Source organism: Eutrema salsugineum, unplaced genomic scaffold, assembly GCF_000478725.1.
Source record: "Eutrema salsugineum unplaced genomic scaffold, Eutsalg1_0 scaffold_1, whole genome shotgun sequence".
NCBI lineage: Eukaryota > Viridiplantae > Streptophyta > Magnoliopsida > Brassicales > Brassicaceae > Eutrema > Eutrema salsugineum.
In genome coordinates this window covers 14,483,025-14,506,636 of record NW_006256909.1, presented here as the reverse complement: position 1 = coordinate 14,506,636, position 23,612 = coordinate 14,483,025, and the positions used below count along the sequence as shown (strand labels likewise).

General features: G+C 33.7%; 2 protein-coding genes across 2 annotated transcripts; one reads left to right on the top strand and one right to left on the bottom strand.

Moving 5' to 3' along the window:
- Positions 1-456: 456 nt before the first annotated feature.
- On the bottom strand, positions 457-1,706 carry LOC112082032. Its single transcript, XM_024149117.1, has 2 exons — positions 1,224-1,706; positions 457-972 (listed from the first exon to the last, which is right to left on the bottom strand). Exons 1-2 carry the CDS (start codon positions 1,704-1,706, stop codon positions 457-459), a joined length of 999 nt encoding a protein of 332 aa, XP_024004885.1.
- Positions 1,707-19,199: 17,493 nt separating this feature from the next.
- Positions 19,200-22,218, top strand: LOC18029490 (pre-mRNA-splicing factor SLU7-A). Its single transcript, XM_006414703.2, has 11 exons — positions 19,200-19,282; positions 19,515-19,585; positions 19,677-19,840; positions 19,930-20,042; positions 20,174-20,587; positions 20,690-20,825; positions 20,916-21,215; positions 21,303-21,519; positions 21,630-21,733; positions 21,810-21,878; positions 21,969-22,218. Exons 2-11 carry the CDS (start codon positions 19,570-19,572, stop codon positions 22,041-22,043), a joined length of 1,608 nt encoding a protein of 535 aa, XP_006414766.1. The 5' UTR covers positions 19,200-19,282; positions 19,515-19,569; the 3' UTR covers positions 22,044-22,218.
- The last annotated feature ends 1,394 nt before the right edge of the window (positions 22,219-23,612 follow it).

Here is a 23,612-nt window from a genome sequence, read left to right as displayed (position 1 = left end):
AAGGAAGATCAATCATGCCACAATTTTGTTGCATGAGACGAAAGTCAAGGAAAGAGTTTTCACTACGGATACGGCCACCCGATTTTTCATAGTTTCCATTAATCTCGTTAAATCACCAGTCATCAACCATGTATCATATCGAGAAGTGCTAATACGAGATAAAAACTTTATTGTCACCAATCGTAGCTGATACATCGATGACTCTATTATTGGAAAATAAAACTTGAACATTAAACTCAGATAACGCAAACAAAGCAAGACCGCCACTATGGCCAATAGGATCAACAGTAAAAAGAAAATCATAACCAAGATGATACTGCAGGTCTTGGAGGAAGACACGTTCATTCTTGGTCTCCATAAGAAACATAATACCTGAAAAAGTCTTTTGACGGATTTCCCGCAGGTGCCGAATTGCCAAGTAACTACCAGCTCCTTGGCAATTCCAGCTTAGGATCATTATGGCTTAGCAGGTGGTTTCTCCTTAACCACCAGCTCTTTGGGTTCCTCCAAATTTTTCCCCTGAGAGGGGTCCGGCTTCGAGGACGACGGATTTTCAATACACTGAGAGATGATCAAATCTGCATTCACTATTTTTTTAGAGGGTTCTGCGAGAGAAGGTGCGCTCCATTTCTTGGACAGCAGCCCCATCGTGGGACTCCTTGTGATTTTCTTCTTGACTTGGAGGGTCACATTTGAGCGTGGACCAAGACGGCTTTTAATGGATCTGCCTCTTCTTCCACCACGTTCATCAAGAGATTCTGCAATAATTGGAATTTTTAATGCCATCATCTCTTTCATGGGGGAGATTACCTCTTCTAGATCACAGGAGTTTGAGTCCATCACTTGGCTGCATGTGCTCACGGGAGGCTGGAGAGCTCGACCTTTATCTTCGTTCCTTTGGGAGCGCTTGATCGGACTCGGTGATGGGGATCTCTGGTAACGAACTTTTCCAGGGTCTGAGGCAGATTTACCCTTTCCAAGATTTGGATCACGTTACCATGAAGCAGGTTTGAAGGGCTTGTTTTTTCCATCTATGAAGGTCTCTTTATGATCTGAACCTTTGGATGGTGCACCCACGGCTTTTGGCTTATCCTCATCTGCGATCAAAATCTCAGATCCACTACAGCCAGAGAGTTTGTTGTTCTGAGATTGACCAGAGTTTGTTGATTTTCCTCCAAAGGATCTTTCAACCCAGCTTTTGGTAGATTCCCGACTTTGTTTACCTTGCGTCTTTTCTTGATTTCTACGTGGTCGGTCCTCCTTTTCAGCAAAGAGTTCACGACAAACAGAGGGCTTTTGTTTTCCTTGAGCCATATCAGTTTTCCATGTTTCATGTATGGGCCTTCTTCTCCTCTCAAGATAGCTTGTTGCCTCTGGTTCGTGTCCTTGTTCCCGTGTTTTGTCTTGAACGCACACTTTTCTTCTTCCAAGTCGGGGCAATGACAACAGTCGTGAGAAAGTCTCTGACATATGAAGCAGAATTTTTGAAGCTTTTCATATCTGAATGTAACAATCACCTCGTCCCCTGTGTAGAAAATTACACGCCTTTCAAATTGCAGTGGGATTTCACATTCCACTGATACACGAACTCTGGCGGAGGTGGTCTCCCATTCAATCAAATCTCCAAGTTTTTCACTGATACCTTTGACAGTCTCCTCCTTTTGGTAGTGGGGAGGAATGCCATCGATACGTATCCAAAACAGCATTGTCGACAGGAAGTCCGCTCTTACACTGGGAGCCCATCGCTCAAGTGGAAACATCCACTGATCGAAGAAGAAAGGCCTCTTCTCCAGTACTGATTTGAGCTCCTCTTCTGATTGGAATCGGAAATGGAATCTGCCTCTTCCCAAATCTACTCCTTGGACTTGTCCTTCCAGATTCCATGCTTAAGGCATCAGAGCAATCAGTGCCCTCACACGGTGAGCTTCATTTCGCTGTTGAGAACACGACCCACCAGAGTGAGCTCGTAGGATGCCAACAGGTCTGAGTTGTCAAAGGCTAGGATCACAATTGGGTCGAGTTGCAGAGAGGATTTTCCTTTGGCTGAGATAAGGTCAGATTGTCTCGACATGGTGAGATTGGTGCTGATATTTGGAACAGATTTTTGCAGGATGATAACAGGAGATTGATTTGGTGATATCGGTGAGGAGAGAAGAAGATTAGTGGCCAATTTATAGCTACAGGGTATGGAGGCTCCTTCCCAGCTTCAATTTCCTTCATAAATGCCTCTCAAATCTCATGATTTCTGATTATGATTGTGGAGAGATGATCACGTACTGAGTATAATTTTTGGATTACCTCTGCCGTGATTTTTTCTCCTCCTAATTGAATTATTGGATGTAATGGTCGCAGATCTGATTTCAGAAGGAGATAAATCTGCTCCAGAATTGTATATCTGACGTTGAAAGGGGTTTCCTTTTCCAAACATTTCCCATATTTGAAAGCCATTTGGCTTTTATTCCTCCGTGAGAAACCCAAATCTTCAAAGATACCATCAATATTAAGGGAATTGATGAGAGAAAGGTTGGGCTGGATTAGATCATCTTTGAACCAGCTAAAAATCCTCTTTTGTGTCTTTGAAGGAGGCGGAGAATCTGGGTTTAGGTGTTGAAAAGTGCTCGAAGATTCCGAGGTGTGAGTGAAAGGACGCACGTTACGGCGGAGTGTTTGAAAAGTTCTTGAAATGAAATGTGGCATCCGTTATCGAAGGCTCCCTAGAGAGAACATCGAATACACAGTCTCACCCTGACTTCAGAAATCGGGTTTTGAACATTATAACTTTATGTAAACATTTAAAATTTAAAGAGTATTCGTTATTATTGTGATCTGTATCGTTAATAGACTCATAAATTTTGATAGTTGAATAATGTACTTTTGAAAAAATTCATCACTTTGTCAATCGTGATCATTATCGTTATGTGCATCAATATTTGCTGTGTAAATACTGCAGATTTTTAAGTTACAGTTTGTTTCAGTGTGTATTGTTCAAACATCATTATGGTTTTGTACTCACTTTCCTTTATGGTTTAATAAAAATATCAATTCTCGACAATCAGGACAACCATTTATGAAAAAAAAAAAGAATATCAATTCTAAAGCATAAATAAACTAAAATGTCATTAAAATAAACCATCTAATTAGTAAAATATTAAACCAAAACAAATAAAATATACTATTGTTTCCTTACATTCTGGAAGAAGACCTTGTATACAACGTTTAAAGTATTGGTTTGTGACTTATCCATATTATCCGTTATCAGAATCTTTAAACCAGCTATCGAAGTAACACGTAACATAGCCACATAAAATTGTCTATGGGAAAATATGAGTTGTGGTAAATACAATCCAACCTTTTGCAAAGTCTAACATTGGCTCTTATTAATAGTCATTGCATAGGTGATGGCTACATGGAATTGTCTACGCCTCATTCTAAAAAGAAATATTGTCTCGGTGGGGAAAACAAACATTTATGAGATCATGACTTTTTGACAATTATACTCACAAGTTATGCACAAGACGCGCATATAAAGGGTTAAAAACATACAACATAATTTAATGTTATAAACTGGTCTACAAAAAAATTAAAACAACTATTTAAAACATACATGATAAATAAAACAAATTCAAAAAATAAACACTATCCAAAATTAAAGACCTAAATGATTACCAAATAAGTGTATGAAATTCACAAAACCAATGGAATTAAGAAAAAAGTGAGTGAGAGTTATTCGTCTCCACATAATCGCTTTTCATCATTTTCTTTTTTTCTTCTTATTTATCTTTTCGTTTTTCTTCTTTATCGTATTTTTCTTATCTTTCTTCATAGTCTTCCACCTTTATCTCTTCTTATCTCCTACGTATTCTTAGTTTCCTTTTATTTTCTTTTATTTCTTCTTCATTTTATATGTTTTTCTTAATTTTTAATTCTTTTGGTTTTTTTTATCACGTCTTCTTCTTCTTCGTGTTTTCCACATCTTATCATAATCTTCTTCTTCTTCTACTTCTTCTTTGATAACACCGTATTTTGACCACTTTTATGGATTGTTTTGAAATATTTTTTCTATGTTTTTAATTGCTTTTAAGTACTTTTATTACGTTTTTCTAGTATTTGTAGTTCCAAGACTCTTTTCAGGAAACTTAGGGAAAAGCTTAACAAAATGGATAGAAGACCAGATTTCAGCTCACAGTCAAACCGTCAGAAGTTCACCCCCGATTGAAGGCCTTCTCACCGTCTGATCCAGCTCAAATTTGGAGATCTTAAAGATGGAAGTACCAGCTTTCCTGCACACTTTACAGCTTAGCAATCCAACGTTTCAATCAAAAGATACGCGAAGAGCAAGATGTCCCGTAAACCAGCCGGCAAGCGTTTCCACCCACGGCCAACAGGCTATTCCCCGCGGTCACAACCACCGTGACCGCGGCCAGCCACCCATTCCCCGCGGTCACAACCATTCCGACCGCGGCCAGCTAACTCTGACTCCGAAGGCCCATTTCTGAAGCCCATATCATTTTCTCAGCCTTGATTCCAGAACCCTAGACCCTAGACATGTCTTGAGAACTATAAATACATGTTTTAGGAACCCTAATTCGTATCATCTCATATGCTCTTATTGTTTTAGAATACTTTTTAAGTTTTAGGTTTTAGGGAGAGAGAGATTTGTCTCTTGAACCCTTGTTCTTTCTTTTTCAATTTCGGTTTCTATTCTACTTTTTAATACTATGTTTTTGATTTCGTTCATCATGTCTGAGTAGTTTTATTGTTGGTATTAAGGGATTTTCGATGGGGATATATATGTTCGGTGAGGATTCCATTGGCTATTGAGCCGAATCTTAGAACTTTTTCTTCTGAATTCGTTTCTACTGCATGAGAGTAGCGTCATGAACTACAATCTGATCCAGATGCTTGGTGACACGAAAGTGTTCATCCGGTGTCAGATCTAGTTTGGGAGAGCAAAACAAACATAGGAGTGGAAACCTGCCTATGGGCGATTTGTGAATGCTGACGAGTCTTAAACATAATGCATCTCTTCTTTTCCAGGGCCAGAGTGGAAACCTACTGGTCAGGGTTGAGAGAGATAGTTGTCTATGATCACGACAATGGCGTATTCATACGTTCGTGACTCCAGTTCGAAAAGTTTAAGCTAAGATCTTATCAAATTTACTCTCTAGCAATGTTTTGAATCGTTCGTACCCCTGAGAAAACTTCACTGAACCCCAACGCCTCTTTTCTTATAGATTTACACCGATTTTCATTCAAGCTTTAATCTAGTTTCTTTACTCTTTCAATCGATTTTCACTTAGCAATTAGGTCTAGCCTTTTTTCTCGTTTTTACCCTTTTTCGTTAAGTTTAGTTATTAGGTCATTTTAATTCCCGTAGTTTCTCTTTAAAATTAGTTTTACGTTTTAAACACACCACCAAAACCCTCACAAAACTCGCCTGGTTCTAAACTTCCTTACTTTATATTTCTTTCGAAAGCTTTTGCAGGAAAGATTCTCCTTCCCTGTGGATTTGATCCCTAAGTACTACAATCGATCAGCTGTGCACTTGCGGCTATTGATTTCATTTAGGGTAAAACTTGACACCCTCACGACACACCGCATCATTCTTCTTCTTCTTCTTTATCGCCTTTGTGTTCTTTGTTCTCTGTGACTTTATATTCTTTTTGTTTCCCTATCATTCTCTATCTCTCCCTCCCTTTGTTTCAGTATTTCTCTCTCACTCTCTCCCTTCCTCCCTCGTCCTAAGTTGAATATCATACGATTTAGACAACTACATTTAAAGTAAAACGTGTTTCGAATATAGAAAAATAAGAACACATAACAGATGAACTAACATAGATTTAATGTTATGTACTTGAAATGTTTAACTCTCTCTTTCCCATTTCTCTTACTCTCTCTCTCTCTCTCTATTCTCTCACTCACTGTTTCTCTTTCTCCATCAACATGTCCCTGAAAGCATTAACTCAATTTCTCTATCTCTTTCTCCAAATTCATCATCCTCTTCCCATTCTTATTTTCAACATTTTCGTCTTGTCATAACTTTTGTCATTATGATTTCCTTTTCTTTTTTTAGTCTTCTTCTTCGTCTTTTTGCTTCTTTATCATCGACTCAAATTTTCTTATTCTTTATGTTGTTTTTCTCTTCTTCATCGTCTTCAACTTCTATTTCAATTCCCTCTTCAGATTTGTCTCCTTTTTCTTGCTCTTCTATTTTGTTCTACTCTTCTTTTTACTCTTTATCTTTTGGTTTAGTTTTTCTTTGTATTCTCCTTATTCTTTTTTTCCTTTGGTTTTTATTCGTTTTCTTCTTCATTCTCTAATTTAAAAGCCTTTGTTTCTTTTTCTGACTCAGATTCTTCATCTTCTTCTACCTCATATTTTGCTTCTTCTTCTTCATCGTCTTTGACTTCTATTTTTTTTCCTTCTTCATATCTTCATCATCGTCTTTGACTTCTTCTTTATCATCCCTGTATTCTCTAAGTTCTTCTTCTTCTTCTTCTTTGATTTTATTGCCTTCTTTATTCTTTACTTCTCATTCCTCTTTGGTCTTCGTCAAACTTATTTTCTTCTGGTTTTTCTTCATCTTTTTTTTCATCTTCACCTACTTTATTTTTCCATTTCTTCTTCTTTTACTTTGTTTCTTCATCTTTCATTTTTTTCCTCTGGTTTTATCTTCAACTCCAACTTCCTTTCTTCTTTACTATTTCCTGTTCTCATCTTCTTCTTATTCTCAATGGTTTTATTCAAATTTTTATTCGTTTTTTTCTTTAGTTCTTATCATCAACCACATCTTCTTCTTTATATTTTGATTTATCTTTTTTTCTCCTCTTCTTCTACTTCTTCTTTTTCCATTTTTTCTTCTACTTTGTCTTCTATATTTTCATCATCTTCGTACCCTCCGACTTCATCGCTCGTCTTCATCTTTTTATTAGATTTTATAATAAATACTAATTTTCAGAGCATAGTTAAACAATCCCTAAATATATATTGTTTACTTTGATCATAACATATGCATATATTATATAATAAATAATCATTTTCAGAGCTTAGGTACAATCACAATCATATCTAATAAAACCGTAGACATATCAGAAATCATAAACACCACAAAAAAACCAATAAATAAATATATTACATCTTTGAAAAAATAAACTATCGTAAAAATGGAAAAAAAAAGAATTTTGACTAAAAACCACACACACACAAATATATGTGTATATATATATATGATAGTGTAATAATTAAACAACAAAATATATAACCAACACGCACCAAATATTAATCTAACCAACCGAAAAAAATATAAAACCAAATTCAAAGACCCAAACAAAAGATTACCAACTGAACCACTAAGGACACAAATCCTTAGCTATTGGATATCATCTATATATAAGCGTGAGCACCAAGACTAACAACTTCCAATAAAAATACCTAACAATGTCCAACAAAAGTCTCAAATAGTAAACCTCTCTCGAAACCAGGCAGAACAGAATGAAAAAAGATCTAAAAACTAGTTAAAATAATATAACTAAACAAAAGAAAATCAATGACAATGCAAAAAATGGACGAAACTTATACTAAAAGACATTGAATGGATTTCCATAGACGAAAGAAATTCATCATAGCACCTGCACGTAACAAAGCAGTGAACCTCATTCGAAGAAAGCAGCGGGAACCCCATTGACTTGCCTTATAGAAAGCTTAGACATACTCGTTATCATCATGAATTAAACCTTAAACATAACATGCATCTTTAAAAGTAAGGTGGAAAACACCATTTATAGACTGCAAACAACGTGGAATAAAACCCTTAAGTAGTAAGCTTCACCAGTATTAGGGTTACAGTTGGATATAATACTCCGTGTGAAGATGCCGCAGAGACGGGAATGCCATGATATTTTTAAAAATCTCAAAGCCAACGTGTCAGAAATTCAGAATACATATATGATATGGTTTATGGATACTTCTGATTACACTTCAACCAACCGGTAAATTTATCGTTGTAAACACCAGCAGAAGAATTTTCATCTTGTGGAAAAACGATTTGAGATGGAGGCAGATTATACGGAAAAATCTGAGAATCATGAAGGGGACGATTGCTAGTCGCTACATAAAATTCATAAAAGTTTTGAAGCAAATAACTATTAGGCAATGGATTTACAATAGAAAACTTTCTAGAATCTGAAAAAAAAAATTTAAAGGACGAACGAAAATAAAAATATAAATTTGTATTTACCTGACGATTCCATTGTAAGGCGAGAGATAAATTACAGAACCAGCAAAGTATCAATTACACAAAAAATAGAACGTTACGTTGTCATTAGGAATAGACATAAATTATAGTAGAGATTGTTTTTTTTTAAAGAGCTCGACGATTTTTTAAAAAAAATACTATGATTGTTTTTTTTTTAAGAGGTGGACGTTTTTTTTAAAAAAATATTACGATATCTTTTTTTTTTTAAAAGATCCATAATCGAGAAAAAAGCCATGTCACATATATTTACATGTAAGGTTAATGGTCGACTTATCAGAATTAAGTAAAACGCCACATAGTTTTTTTTAATATTGACACATAAGCGAATCGTTGTGCAGACGACACATAGGATTTCTGACTTCGCAAATAATAGTATAGATAAATAATACATGTTTGGGTTTTGTTAAGAATAATGATCATTAGCTAAAAATTGTTTAAAAGTAGCTTGTAACTGTTTGTTCTGCCTCACACGTGGGGTATATTTATATTTCTTCTCAAATGGATAGATTCAGGGCAACAATATATGAGTTAGCACACTCTAGTAATAAAGCAGGAGTACATGGTAACTCAAAAATATTGGTTCTCCTACTCTGTTAATAGCAAATTTTGAAAAATGTTGGTGTTAATGAATCCTAGAAAAAGACCTATAATCTTTTTCGATTTTTCCAAGAAGTGGTCGAAGAATGTGCAATGAGTGCAAATACGAAAAAATATTTTACTTTAGACATTGAATTACAAGCATTCATATGAGTCATACATCTCTCAGATCAAAAGATAGTTTTCACATGAGTCATACATTGGATGAACATTAATCAAAAGATGAAAGGACTGTACCACAAAAACATATAGTAGAACACACAAATATTGCAAAACTCTTTTGCTTTTATTAGAAATCACTTAGACAATCTTTACAGATCTGTCTAATCAGTTTTACACGACCTTACACTGCAATCCGTCACTGAGCAATTCCTAATCTACCCAATCTAACAAAACAACAGTTGTGATTCTACTAACAAGACTCTCACCAAAAACCCGAATCTTTTTGTTAGTCTCTCGTGAACTGTCTTGCTCTTTTTTCATAAAACAGCTAACCCTACTCTGGGTTCACCTTCAGGAATATATATGCCACATCTCGATAGAAGTATGTGTATATATCATTTCCTTGTTGTTATGATCTTCAAATCTTCTTACAGTCATTTCCAAAAGATCTTCACACCAGCTTTGAATCTTCAGTGCCACGTCACTTTACTCCCTTTGCTCCCACGTGCCTTTTCATATGAAATTCCCACGCTTGCATTTCTATGTGTGACACACATCTGATGAATTGATCTCTTAACTCTTACATTCTCCCCCTTTTTTTATCTGAATATGACTCTCCAAGCTCCCTGTGTACACACGCAGCAAACATACACGAACCACAAGACATAGATAGGCACAATAACACAAGTTCAAAAACAAAACACCATGCAATAACCCTTGCATCCAAATTCAAACATCCAGGTCTGAAGCAAAATAGATAATAGTCTTAAAGAAAAGAGATAAGACTTAAGTAAAAAAAGATGACACATGCATTGTTTTTCTTAATAGAAACTTGTCCTAAGATCTAGCTGGCAGCCCAGTCATTTTTGTCCTCCGATACACCATCGTACTCCCCCCTCAGCATCTGCCTCCCCATCTGCACCTCCAACTTTGGCATCAATCTCTCCATGAGACACAGTTAGTGGAGCTCGCATGGCGTATTCTCTTCCTGCTTAAGTGAATATTCATATAAAAACAACAAAAGAGCACACTCGGAAGAGAAAATAGAAGGCATGTACTTACCTTTGACAGGCAGCTGAATGCAGCACAGCCAAGTGGCAGTTGGTCCAAGTTAGCTTCTAGTGATGGTGCAGTAACATGTTCATCATCTCCTGACCCCTTTCCAGCCTTCGGATCCAGAGTAATCTTCATCGGAAACCCTTGAAGCTCACGATCGCCACGATGACCATTGGAAACGGAGTAGTTGAAATATGAGATTTGGAAACATCAACTTCCGATCTACCATCTCAGGAGTACGAGCCGCAACTACAATCTGATCAAACACTAAATTTCCAATGTTGAAGCGATTGCCCTGAATTATGTAGGCGATAAGACGAATCCGGTCTTTCACCATAGTGGTGTTATTCTGGCATCCAGTTGCAGCAGCACAATTTGTACAAAACACCATGTGTGTGATAGTAAGGTTTTGAGATCGGAAATCTTACTAGCGGTGTTTACGGCCACCCAAGACCACCCGCACCGCGGTGTTAATGTTGAGCTTTTCCCACTCGGCATGAGGAAGAGAGTCATCGTTTAGAAACATCTTATTGATGATCTCAGGGGTGAACTCAAACATGCAACCATGAATGTAGATGAGATCCATGTCATCGTGATACTCCAGGTCTGGGACATTCGCATAGAACTCCTGAACGACTGTAGGACGATAGGGCTCAACATCGGTCATAGTGTACACCAGACCCGCAATGTCAAGAAATTTGCAAGCATCGACTAACTTCAGATCATCCAGGGACAAATACTTCTGATCATGGAAATGGTTGTTGTTGATGAGAAGGTATACTATCTATGTTACTTTAAAGCATTTCTACTAATCAATATATTTTACCACTGTCATCATTTTATTTTTCAGTTTCCTACAAATCTACATGGAACTTTAAAGCATTAATACTCTTTTTTATATATACACAGAATAAAACCATGCATGTAACTTTGAAGAAGGATTTCATCAAGAAAAATGAAAAATTTGTTAGAGGAAGGTGCATTTAGAATTATCACAAATTTTCAGGTTGCTCATAATGGTGGTAAGTTCAGGACCAGCCCTCACGTTTACAACATCCTTTTCGCATCAACAACTTCTGTCAAACTGGCAGAAGAAATGGATCCAAGAATCCTAGGTTTCAAGTTCTTCAAGTTTAGTGATATTCACGATGGCAAAATGAATCCAGATTTCTTGATAGGAAAGTCTTTCTTTCAATTACTAATTTATATATTGGATATATAGATTGTGTTGGTTATTTCAAAGTATTTAAATGATTTGGATAACCTCAGATGCTATTGGACAAATTGTGAGCATTGGGGAGGTGGAGATCTTGAATGTTGGAAAGAGACAGACAAAGAGGCTTACTATGGAGATATGTGATACAGAGTTAGCCTTTACATTATTCCTCTATCACCACAGCTCTAACACCTTACTTAATGAAAACATTATCCTGTTTTTTTTCTCAATTTATTTATGCATTATATGTAGAAATGTTCAACTTAATTGTGTTCTTTGGAAACAATTTGCTGAAAATCTTGAAAGTGTGGCTCAACATGCTAATGATGTTGTGATCGTTGCTGTTTTATGTTTTGAGAAGTTAAAACTTTATCGAGGTGTTTGGAGTGTTGGCAATTGCTACAACTGTTCGATGGTCATTACTGATCCAATGTTCTCATAGAGTTTGCCTTTTAAAGAGAGGTGAACCTACTTACTCACATATTTTTTATTTATTTCTTATAGTTTTTATTCTTATAGGTATATAGGGTCTGATTGGAAAAAGCTGTGGCTGTAGGTTTTAATTTTGAACTGTTGCTGTAAAAACTTTGGCTGTTAAATTATAACTTTAACTTTGAAAAAAAAAGCCACATTTTGAGGCTTTTAAAAAAAAAGTGTCGATTAACAAAGAAAAAATGAGAGAGAAAGCTGTGAGATTTTTTAGGATGGAAGTTATGGCTTTTAAGACTTTAAAATCATTAAAGTCTGATTGGTTAAAACTTGGCTTTAAAAACTTTATTTTTATTTCAAAGCCCTAAAAGCATTTAAAGTTAATTTGCCAATCAGACCCATAATCTAAACTATACATCTTGCCAAAAGATGATTTTAACTCTGTCCTATATCCATCCAAATCAGTTGACTATTGTCAACTCAGTATCAGTGAGGGACGATTTTTTCTTGCATAGTCCTCGAAGGACTATTAGCGAGATTATTGCTGCGTCTGAGGTAATTATATTTTCTGTCATTTTAATTAATCTAACTTATATTTTATTCTAATATCATTATGCACTTTTAAAGGTTGTCAAATGTGTTACAATGGCTATTATTATGTCAATAGACAATAAGTTTGGATGGTATTACATGTCATGCGAAGCCTGTGCTAAAAAAGTTCTCCTTCATTATATGGATTACTTAAAATAATTATATCCTGGAAATACTTTTAAAAAACAGTTGTGGCAATGCAAAAAATGCAATGAGGATGTTGATAATGTTGTGTCATCGTAAGCCTTTATTGTTTTTGTGATATAGTAATGTTTTCATATCTAATAAATTTTAACTTATCCCATTTTCAAATGATGATAGGTTCATGTTGCCATTCTGTGTCATGGACAATACAGGTGAAACGAAATTCCTCTTATTTGATCAAGAGGCAAAGGATGATGTCAACCAAACTGCTGCTCAGCCAATCCTGATCTTATTTTTCTTAACTATCTTTTATTTCAAGTCAGTAATCAAAGGAATAATGTCATCCTACTTTGTTGAATGTTAAAACTTAAGTTTTATTTTTGGATTTCGTTTAAGTTAAACTATTTTCTGTTACCTTTTTTTATTATAAATATTTTAAATATATTTTATGTTATCATAATTGTTGCATGGTTTACACAATTTTATAAATTATGCTAACTAAATGAACCTCATAAACCTAAGACAATGTTTGCATTGTCATTTTACGGTATCACCTAATTTGATATTTATTTTAATTTGAATACTTTCGAAGTAACTTCAACTATGAAATAATAAGATAGTTAATAATGAATTTTTTTTAATTATTATGTTATCTAATTAATAGAAATATTTGATTAGATACTAAAAATTTTAATGTTGGTTAGTTATTCTTACTTGGTCTTTACTTAAACAGAGATGTTTATGCTGTGCTATATCTCCAAGCTTTTGCCTCCTTATATTTCAGCATTGGGAAAATAGAATGATTAGTTTTCTGAAAAAATTGGGATATGATAGTAATATTAATAGAAACATTTTTGTTTAAAGAAAACCATTCCTTAAATTCCTCATCGTTAATATTTGATTACATATTGTATAATCATCTTTCTTTATTTATTTGAGATAACACATATATTGAGTATATTCTTTAATGTTTTATTTTCCTAAACATTTACCTATATGATTTTCCTAAATTTTTCATATTCCTTATTGCAAGGTTATAAAAATATACGATAATATTTAATTCTATAATCTGTTAAATATATCTTAACTATCACAAACAAACTTTGGAAATCTTTTTAAAAACTATCCAGAATCGTTATTTATGCCATATAAGATACAACTAACAGTAATTCAAATAATTTTGGAACGTCGCATCCTTAAAATTACTAACTTACTCCTATATAAACCTATTTCACAAACCAATTTATTCATCCTTAATCGAAAACACAAACACAATGCGTGACTACCAAATGGTTCATGAGTTATACTCTTGGGAGGATGGTTGGACAATTAAGGTCAAGATTTTAAAGAGATGGGGGGCCTTTGACGCTGAAGGACTTTTCATGATGAATTTAATATTGGTTTATGAGAATGTAAGTTTGATACTCAACTCTATCAATGTTTCATACTATTACTACTTCATATCATTTTACTAATAATGTTTTATGTCAATTACCCTTACAGGGTGCCGAATTTCTACCTACGTTGGTAACCTCAACATATCCTATTTTGAATATGTTTCGCAAGAAGGAAATTGGGTGCAGTTATCAAACTTCAAACTAATTCCTTCTAAATGGGAAGAACGGACTACAAGACATGTTAAGCAAATCATTTTGGATGGTGAAAATAAGGTCAATTCCATCCGACCTTTGACTGGAGATCCTTTCCTTCGTTTTGTTGATTTCAGCCATGTTTACAATAAGTCTTACAGCCACTTTTACCCAGTTGGTAAGTATTAACGTTTATTTTGATTAATTATGTATTTCACTATTTTAGGGTACTAAATTATACTATTGTATGATTAATTGTGTAATATTGATTAGTTTTGGTAGTACAATATTTTTGATAACAGATTTGATTGGTGTTCTGGATCATGTCGTCGATATGGTAACAATTGTTTATCCTGATGACAAAAGTGTTCCAACTCTGAGATTCTGAATTAAAGACCTAGAATAAGTTATATAATGGTTTCATGTTTTAATATCATTATTTGACATTAAATGTAATCAGAATACCTATAATGTGTAGGAATTGTACTCTTAACTGTGTTGCACATCATGATTTGGCTTAAGAGATTGAAGGAAAATGCAAAGGTCCTGTAGGGAAGAGTCTATTTGCTATTTGTGTCTTAACAGATTAGTTGGTTAAGAAAAACATTGATGCATTTATATGATTTTTATATTTCTAAGACAACCTTATTCATTGTCAAAACTTGATTCACTTATCTTATCTCTATATTATTATTTGAGTAGACATTTACATAAATGAACTTTTCTTTGTAAGATATTACAAAATATTTTACATAAATAAATATTTATTTATAAAATATTACATAAATAAACTTTTACTTATAAAATATTACATAAATAAACTTTATAAATATAGAAAGCTCAATTAAATATTCCTCCGTAAGAGAGAGTTAAATATAGAGCTTACAGATTTGTTTTGAATATATATGGGTATAAATCAAAACTGTATTTAGTTTCTTTATCTATTAAAATATTAAAATACATTCTATTATTTTAAATAATAATCAGTCCATATATATGAAAAATATATCTATACTTTTGAAATATTTTTAATTTGTATTTCATAATTTATGAATATCATTTTTAAAAATCAATTCAATTATTTTATATAAAAAAAACTGAAATATGTTTTCAAAATTTCAATTGTAGATAGGTTTGTCCACTTTGACAATCCCATATATAATTACAATTAACACATATTATAGAATTCATTAACTAAAAATGATAGTCTGATTTCTAATAATATATATATATATATATATAAACATCATATCACTTTCACATATAAAAACTACTAATAATTAAACCGCCTAATAAAACTAGCTCAAAGTTATTTTTGATAGATATATATACAAGTAAATATCGGTTGTGTAATATTCATATATGTATTGTTATCTAATTATCATCAATTTTATTTATTTATATTTTTTGTTAAAGGTTTTTTTACCACCAATTTTAGTTTAACCAAAAATAATTAAAATTAAATATAAAGACAATTTAAAAATCATTATCCCGCACAATGTGCGAGTTAATTCTTAGTTTATATATTAGATGAAATGACAATCAAAAATTACGAGGAGGGATCGATTTCACGTTTTGCTATTGCTCCGCCATTGGATGAAGTTAAAAGCTTTGGGATCAAGTAATAATTTTTTTCAAAAATCCGTAGTTTCAGATAATGATTTTTTTTGTATACGGACTAACTATATTTTGGTTATCCTTTTCAGGCTTGCAAAGAAGATATCTGAAGGATACGAGATTGTTCAAGTTCCCAAGGAAGAAAAGCTTAAGACTTCTTTTATGCTATGTTTGAATTTATATTCAAGATTTATTTTATTAGGTGTACTCCTAAGTTTGTTTTAATTAAGACTTTGTTTCTCCTACTATGATATTTAATTTGATTTCAATAAAGTGTATTATTTGGAAAATATATATTTTCTTTATTTGTTAGTCATCTGTTTTGCCACTGATAAATAGTAGAATCTTAATTTCTACATGTATTAACAATCCTTAACGATTACATGAAACAAACATAAATAAGTTTTATTCAATTATATGATACAGTTTATATATTGTTGTACTTCTACATAAATCGTACTATCATACTTTGTATATAAATAAATGAATCACTTATATTTATAACATCTCACATATATGTATTGATTAATGAATATTTAGTTACTAAACTTGAAACTATCTATATAGATTTCCAGATCCTGAAAAATATTCATGCGATTTCTTCGGTTTTCATTAAATAAATTTATTTAAATGTATTATTATAAACCTATAGCCTCATATATATATATATATATATATTGGATATTGCAGTTGTCTCAAAACCTAGATACCACATCATACCCTTTCACCATGGAACTCTATCACCGAGTTTCCAATTTGCATTCATGGAGATCGGACTGGAAAATCAAAACATTGGTTTTAAAAAAATGGAAAACTCTTGGTCCACAAGGAATAGAAGGTTTGGAATTTATTCTGGTGGATGAAGATAAGTTATTGTTATTAACTTCTTATCGATATTATTATTCATAAACATCTCAATATATGTAAACTCAATTTTTTAGGGATGTAAAATTCAAGCTTCAATGACTAATCCTGTGTTGACTATGATCAAGCTTTACAAGAAGAATAGTGGAATATTCTAAATGATTTTTTCGTAAATGATTCATTTTGGTTTCAGAAAATAACTCCTCATAAATGGAGAATTTTCCTACTTCAGAGCACTACTGTCAAAAGGCTATTTGACATCCGCACAGATAATCAGTTTATTTTTTTCTCAGAGTTTGAGAATATTTTGGATGGGACTATTGATCATAAGTATCCTATTGATATTTTTCTTATACAATTCTCAATGATTTTCAATTTAAAATCTTTCAAATATGTTTTTGATACTTAATGTGATATTAGATTTACTTGGTGCTGTTGTCCACGTTGGACGAATTACAAGGATTAAGGATTACAGACTAAATACTGATTTTCGTAAATACTATAGTCGACTACGATTTACTTTGAGAAATCACAAGTAAGTATTTTTAATCGTAACCCATTTCATTGCATGTTATTAAGATATGTTGATACTTTGTTCATATATTGTAGGAATGTCGAAATTAGTTGTGTTGCTTATAGTAACTTGGCTGATGATTTCCAATCACAATGGTGGACTGTGTGTGGTTCTAACATAATCAGATTGGCGTATAGTCTACAATAATGGTTTGTTTCTAACTAATTTATTCATATTTATTGATGCTAACAGTTCATATTATGGTTAGATCCATGACGTTTTATAATCTTTTTTTTAGGGACATTGACTGTTTCAGATGCAAGAATGATTTCAAAGTTTCTTTTTGATCCCCTAATTGTCGAAGTCGACAATTTCAAAGAGAGGTAATTACTAAATAAAACTTTGATCTTTTTCTAAATACCATTAATAACATATCTATATCTATATATATATATATATATATATATATATATGTACTTCAAAACCAATAAGATGGATAACAATGACATTGAGATAGATGACTAAACTCATATATCATATTCATCTGATAGTTATAAGTGGAGGTTCAACTATCCATGTCATTTAGCTATTAAGGTGACCAAATGAAGTATTTCAAGTTTTTCATTTTACGAATGTCTTTCAAATTTAGTATTTATAAAGAAGAAATATTACTTTCATTGTCCTGTATTGATATTTTCTCATTACGGGATATATATATATATATATATACATATGAAACTATTCCTCTGCTGCTCTATACCTATATATTATGTATACAATATTGAAAATTAAATCACTATCCACTTTAATTATAATTAACCAAAACCATATTAATTTATTACATATTCAATTTATGCAATACAAATATAGCATGATATTCATAAACTAAGTAAAATCATACAAGCAAAAACAAATTTAAATTGTATATGATATGAACTTAATTTTTTCTTAAAAACAAATATCTCCGTGCATAGCACGGATCTAAATCTAGTTTATATATTTATATTAGATTTTGTTTATAATCATTATTAATTTATAATAATTTATATAAGAGTGAATTTGTTGTATATCAATGGTTAATCAAAAAATTAAGTTTATAGCATTGATAATTTGATAATTAGGTAACTAGCAAAGACAATATATTGTTTTATCCAATTATATCCTTCTTACTTTGTTTATTTACAAAATTGCTATCGATAACTTTTTTTTCCAAAAGATTATACTGAAAATACTGTTCATCCACTGACTGGTAACACTGTCCATAAAACGTCCGACGATACTATTCATTACCGGAAATCATCTTGTTAACATGCTAACAATAATTAACATGATAACAATTATTTTGTTAACGTCTAATATAAAATGTTAACGTGCTAATATTAACATAATGTTATATAATTAGTTAACATGATAACAATTATAATAACATATTATATAAATATTAATGTGTTAACACTAATATCTGGTATTTATAACGTATTAACAATAATATCCGATACTTGTTGTGTGTTGACATATATAAATCTGAATAGTATTTGTGCTAACTTAGTTATCATAACAAGATTTATACAAAATTATATCGAGAACTCATTTGCTAATTGCTAACAACGTTATCGATAACATATCATTACCATCTTACTGTCAGTGGTGACATCACCACCATCATTAACACCATCGTCGTTGCACTATAACCAACCTCCATCTCCATTTCTATCTTCACTTTCATCCATCTTCTTTCTTCTCTTCTTTCTTCTTTTTTTTTGGTTCTATTTTTCTCTTCTTCTTTGCATTTTTCTTTCATGGAAAATTGATGAAGAAAGATAAAAATAAAAATTGATTGGAAAGAGAAGGGCAAAATTAATTTTTGACAATGAACAATACACGATGAATAGTGGTGAGGAGAGAGAACTAATTTTCAATTTATTGATTACTAGTTTTTGCAATTTTTCTTTATATAAGAGTTTTGTTATAATTATATCTTATCGAATTGTGTTATATTTTTAATCTATTTAAATTCAGAATTATAAAAAATTATTAATTTATATTGTTTATTAATTTATTGAATATTAATTTATAGATAGAGTTTCTAATATAATGTGTTATTTATTTTTTTGACTAATATATATAGATAACACCATTTTTTCACACCAAAGTTACAAAGAAAAAAAAAATCTTCACCGCTTTTTTTGTTTTTTCTTCATTCCTCCCTCTGCATCACGCCGTCTTCTCTCTCTCAGAAAATCGCTCAGGTAAGCAAAAGCTTCTTATTGTTCTTCGCATTTCTTTCTTCTCTTCAAGTTCATACCAGTCTTCCTAAATGTTCGCATTCTCTTTTAGAGAGATTTGACATAGACTACGTCAAAATTTTATCGGAATCTATTCGTTGCGTTCGAATCGATCACTACGATGTAGAATCCCTAATTTCGGGAGCTTTCTATCTAGAATTGATGTTTCGTTATCGATTTTGTTGTTGATTTCTAGGTCACTTCTTCTTTTGTGGCCTGAGAGGATTTGAAAGCTTAACGATTGGATAACCATGGCGACGGCTTCAGGTACCGATTTCATTCACTTCTTTCTTCTAAGGTTCCAGTAGAAAACAGTCGATATGTTTCTTGAATGTATGTTACCGTGGGGGTTTTGCAGTTGCGTTTAAGTCTAGGGAAGATCACAGGAAGCAAATCGAATTAGAGGAAGCTCGTAAAGCTGGGCTTGCTCCAGCTGAGTTAGATGAGGATGGAAAGGAAATCAATCCTCACATTCCTCAGTATATGTCCTCTGCTCCGTGGTATCTCAACTCTGAAAAACCGGTAAGCTATGGTTTACTTGCTTCTTGGCATTGCTTTGCTTTGAACATGCTCGCTGAATTCTCTGGTAATTGCTCTTTTTTGTTTTACAGAGTTTGAAGCATCAAAGGAAATGGAAGAGTGATCCCAATTACACAAAGTCATGGTATGACAGAGGTGCAAAGATCTATCAAGCCGAAAAATACCGCAAGGGAGCATGTCAAAAGTATGTGTTTCAGTTTTTACTTCTGTTTCTCTCGATTTTGAAACATTGGCTATATTGATAAATGGAAAATTTGCTTTTTATAGTTTTGAGTTTTGTTTCAGTCTCTAACTTGGCATGTCTTGTTTTTGAAGTTGTGGTGCAATGACGCACAATGCTAAAGCGTGTATGGATAGACCTCGCAAGGTTGGAGCGAAATACACAAACAAGAACATTGCGCCTGATGAAAAAATTGAGAGTTTTGAACTTGACTATGATGGTAAAAGGGATCGATGGAATGGGTATGATCCTTCGACCTACCATCGTGTGATAGAGCTTTATGAAGCTAAAGAGGATGCAAGAAAGAAGTACCTGAAGGAGCAGCAGATTAAGAAACTAGAGGAGAAGAACAATAACCAAGAAGGTGATGATGCAACCAGTGATGGGGACGAAGACGATGACGACCTAAGGGTCGATGAAGCCAAGGTTGATGAGAGTAGGCAGATGGACTTTGCAAAGGTTGAGAAGCGTGTGCGAACAACTGGTGGTGGTAGCACAGGAACTGTAAGGTATATGGACTACAAAATGTCATATCTCTCATTACATATGTTTAATTGTTTGGATGCTTATATTTGATGCACTAATGGTGTAACCTTTTATATTGATTTTAGGAACCTGCGTATCAGAGAAGACACAGCAAAATACCTGCTGAACCTTGATGTCAATTCGGCTCATTATGACCCTAAAACTCGATCCATGCGTGAAGACCCGCTTCCAGATGCTGATCCGAATGATAAATTTTATTTGGTTAGTCGTGATTCATTATTATCATTACCTGTATCTTATATTTTGATAATTTAGATATAACCATTGTTTTGGTTATCATCATCCATTCAGGGAGATAATCAATATAGAAACAGCGGTCAAGCTCTAGAGTTCAAACAGCTGAACATCCACTCATGGGAAGCATTTGACAAGGGACAGGACATGCATATGCAAGCGGCTCCATCCCAAGCTGAGTTGCTCTACAAGAACTTCAAGGTTGCAAAGGACAAACTAAAGTCTCAGACAAAGGACACAATCATGGAGAAGTACGGGAATGCCTCTACAGAAGATGAAATTCCAATGGAGCTTTTGCTTGGACAAAGCGAAAGACAAGTGGAGTATGACCGAGCAGGGAGGATTATAAAGGGACAGGTATTGGTTTTTGTGGTTTGTGAGATAAGTTGTGCTTTTGCTTTGAGTCCATTTATTTCATTTTTAATACATGTTTGTTGTGTACAGGAGGTTATACTGCCAAAGAGCAAATACGAAGAAGACGTTCACGCAAACAATCACACTAGTGTTTGGGGCTCATGGTGGAAAGACCATCAATGGGGATATAAATGTTGCCAGCAGACCATTCGCAACAGTTACTGCACAGGGTCTGCTGGAATTGAAGCTGCAGAGGCTGCTCTTGATCTTATGAAGGCTAATATTGCTCGCAAAGAAGCCTCTCAAGGTTTGGTATTGCTGAATCTACCAATTTTTTTATATCTTCCTATTGAATTGATTGAAAACAAAAATGCTCATGACTAACAAAAAAAAATGAATTGGTATGCTTATGATCAGAGAGCCCAAAGAAGGTTGAAGAGAAGAGAATGGCCACATGGGGAACCGATGTTCCTGAAGATATGGAATTGAACGAGGAGGCACTTACTAATGCTCTTAAAAAGGTTAAAAGGGCACTCATATTTTCTCCTGTAAAGATGTGTTTTTATGTATCTGAGACGTTAATACATATGTGTGCAGGAGGATGAGCGTAAGAGGGAAGAAAAAGATGAGAGGAAACGCAAATACAATGTCAAATACAGCAACGATGTAATGATGATCTTTAGCTCACTCTAATAGCATCTACGAACCATAAATTAACGGATTTTTATTGATCAAAATTCTCACATTTCATTGCAGGTGACTCCGGAAGAGATGGAAGCTTACAGAATGAAGAGAGTTCACCACGAGGATCCAATGAAAGATTTCCTCTAAAAGATTTTTTGTTTTTGTATTTTCCGTTTTCCTGTTTGCCATGTTGACCTGAAGAATTTGTACTGCGTTTTATGTTGTAACGTTGTCTCAGAGTGTTAAAGTGAGTACTAGTCCTCCATTTTACTCGCAACACTTGTATAGTACTAGTAGTAATAAAGTGAGTCCTTTCCTTGTATATTTGTGCTTTGTGAAAGTTGGCTACAACTAGTAGTAGCTAATAAGTTATAACTAGGCTCGAAAAACCATGAACATAAATAATTGAACGGTTTTTTTAGAGTGAATTAGCTAGATGGAATTTGTGACAATGACCAGGAGGATCCTAAAACTATCTGTGGGAATGGTTATCAGTAAATATGGGAATAGTTATCAGTAAATACCATATTATTCTTATAAAATCGTTTTGTTATAGTTACCAGTAAATACCATATTATTCTTATAAAGTTTGTTAAATTCTGACAAGAGATATAATGATTTTTTAGGATAGTTGGGAAGATTATGTAGAGTTTGGGAAATATCTTTCAAATCTACTTTATATAAATCTCAGCCACACAATATATTCCAAATCTAACTTCTACAGACATTATAATAACGAGTTACATATTTTGTTATGAATTAACAATTATTATATCACATTTTTTTTTCTGTTACCCATCTATTACAATCACATTTGGCCTATCGTAATAGTGATATGTGGAACACCATCGATTGACTCGTTATGATTGATTTGGGAAAAGATAACTCCTCTTGCTCGAGCTCCTTTTGCAAGACTATCCGCCCGGACATTTAGATCCCTCGGAATATAAGATAAAAATGAACTATGTGAAGCTTTTTTGCAGGAGACGGAAGGTATCCAACTCTGCATTGAAAAACGGCCAATCAACTGGGAATTCAGTCATACGCACCAGATCTGAACAGTCGGTCTGAAAGTGAACAGAAAGTATCCTTCTTTCTCTCAAGCACGACATAGCCCAAAGGAGGCAATCCATCTCGGCATGAAGGACCGAGAGGCTTTTACGGCATCCTTGTAGTCCAATTAGTTCATTTCTTCCGCCATCCACAAAACTCCATCCGAGGCAGCTAACCTGCCCGTGATTGATCCAAGAGGCGTCAATCCGGCATATTGGGATTTGTGGTACCTCGGGTATCGCAGTCGTGTCCAGTGGGAGGGCTACTTCCTCAACTTGAGCGTCGTTGCTGTCCTCAGGTTGGTTCGCAACTCTCCAACTCTCTGCTTCCTTCCGGGGAAATTTCTTTCCCTTTGAAGATCTTCTCGTTCCTTGCTTTCCAAATAAATCATAGGATCCAAGGATAAACATCCTTTAAAGGATCCGTCATGCCTATCTCTTTTGTTTTCCAAAAGAGGAAGCTCATATTTGATAAATAGAGATACTCCGGAAGAAACCCGGAAGGGACGGGAAGTCCGATAACGCCCAGACTTGTAAGGCCGGGGGACACAAAAACAGAAGATGGTTTATAGTCTCCTCAGGATCCCCACATCGGGGACAACGTTTATCAGAGCCCATATGTCGGTAGGTAAGGTTTTGGCATGTCGCGACACACCCTGACAGA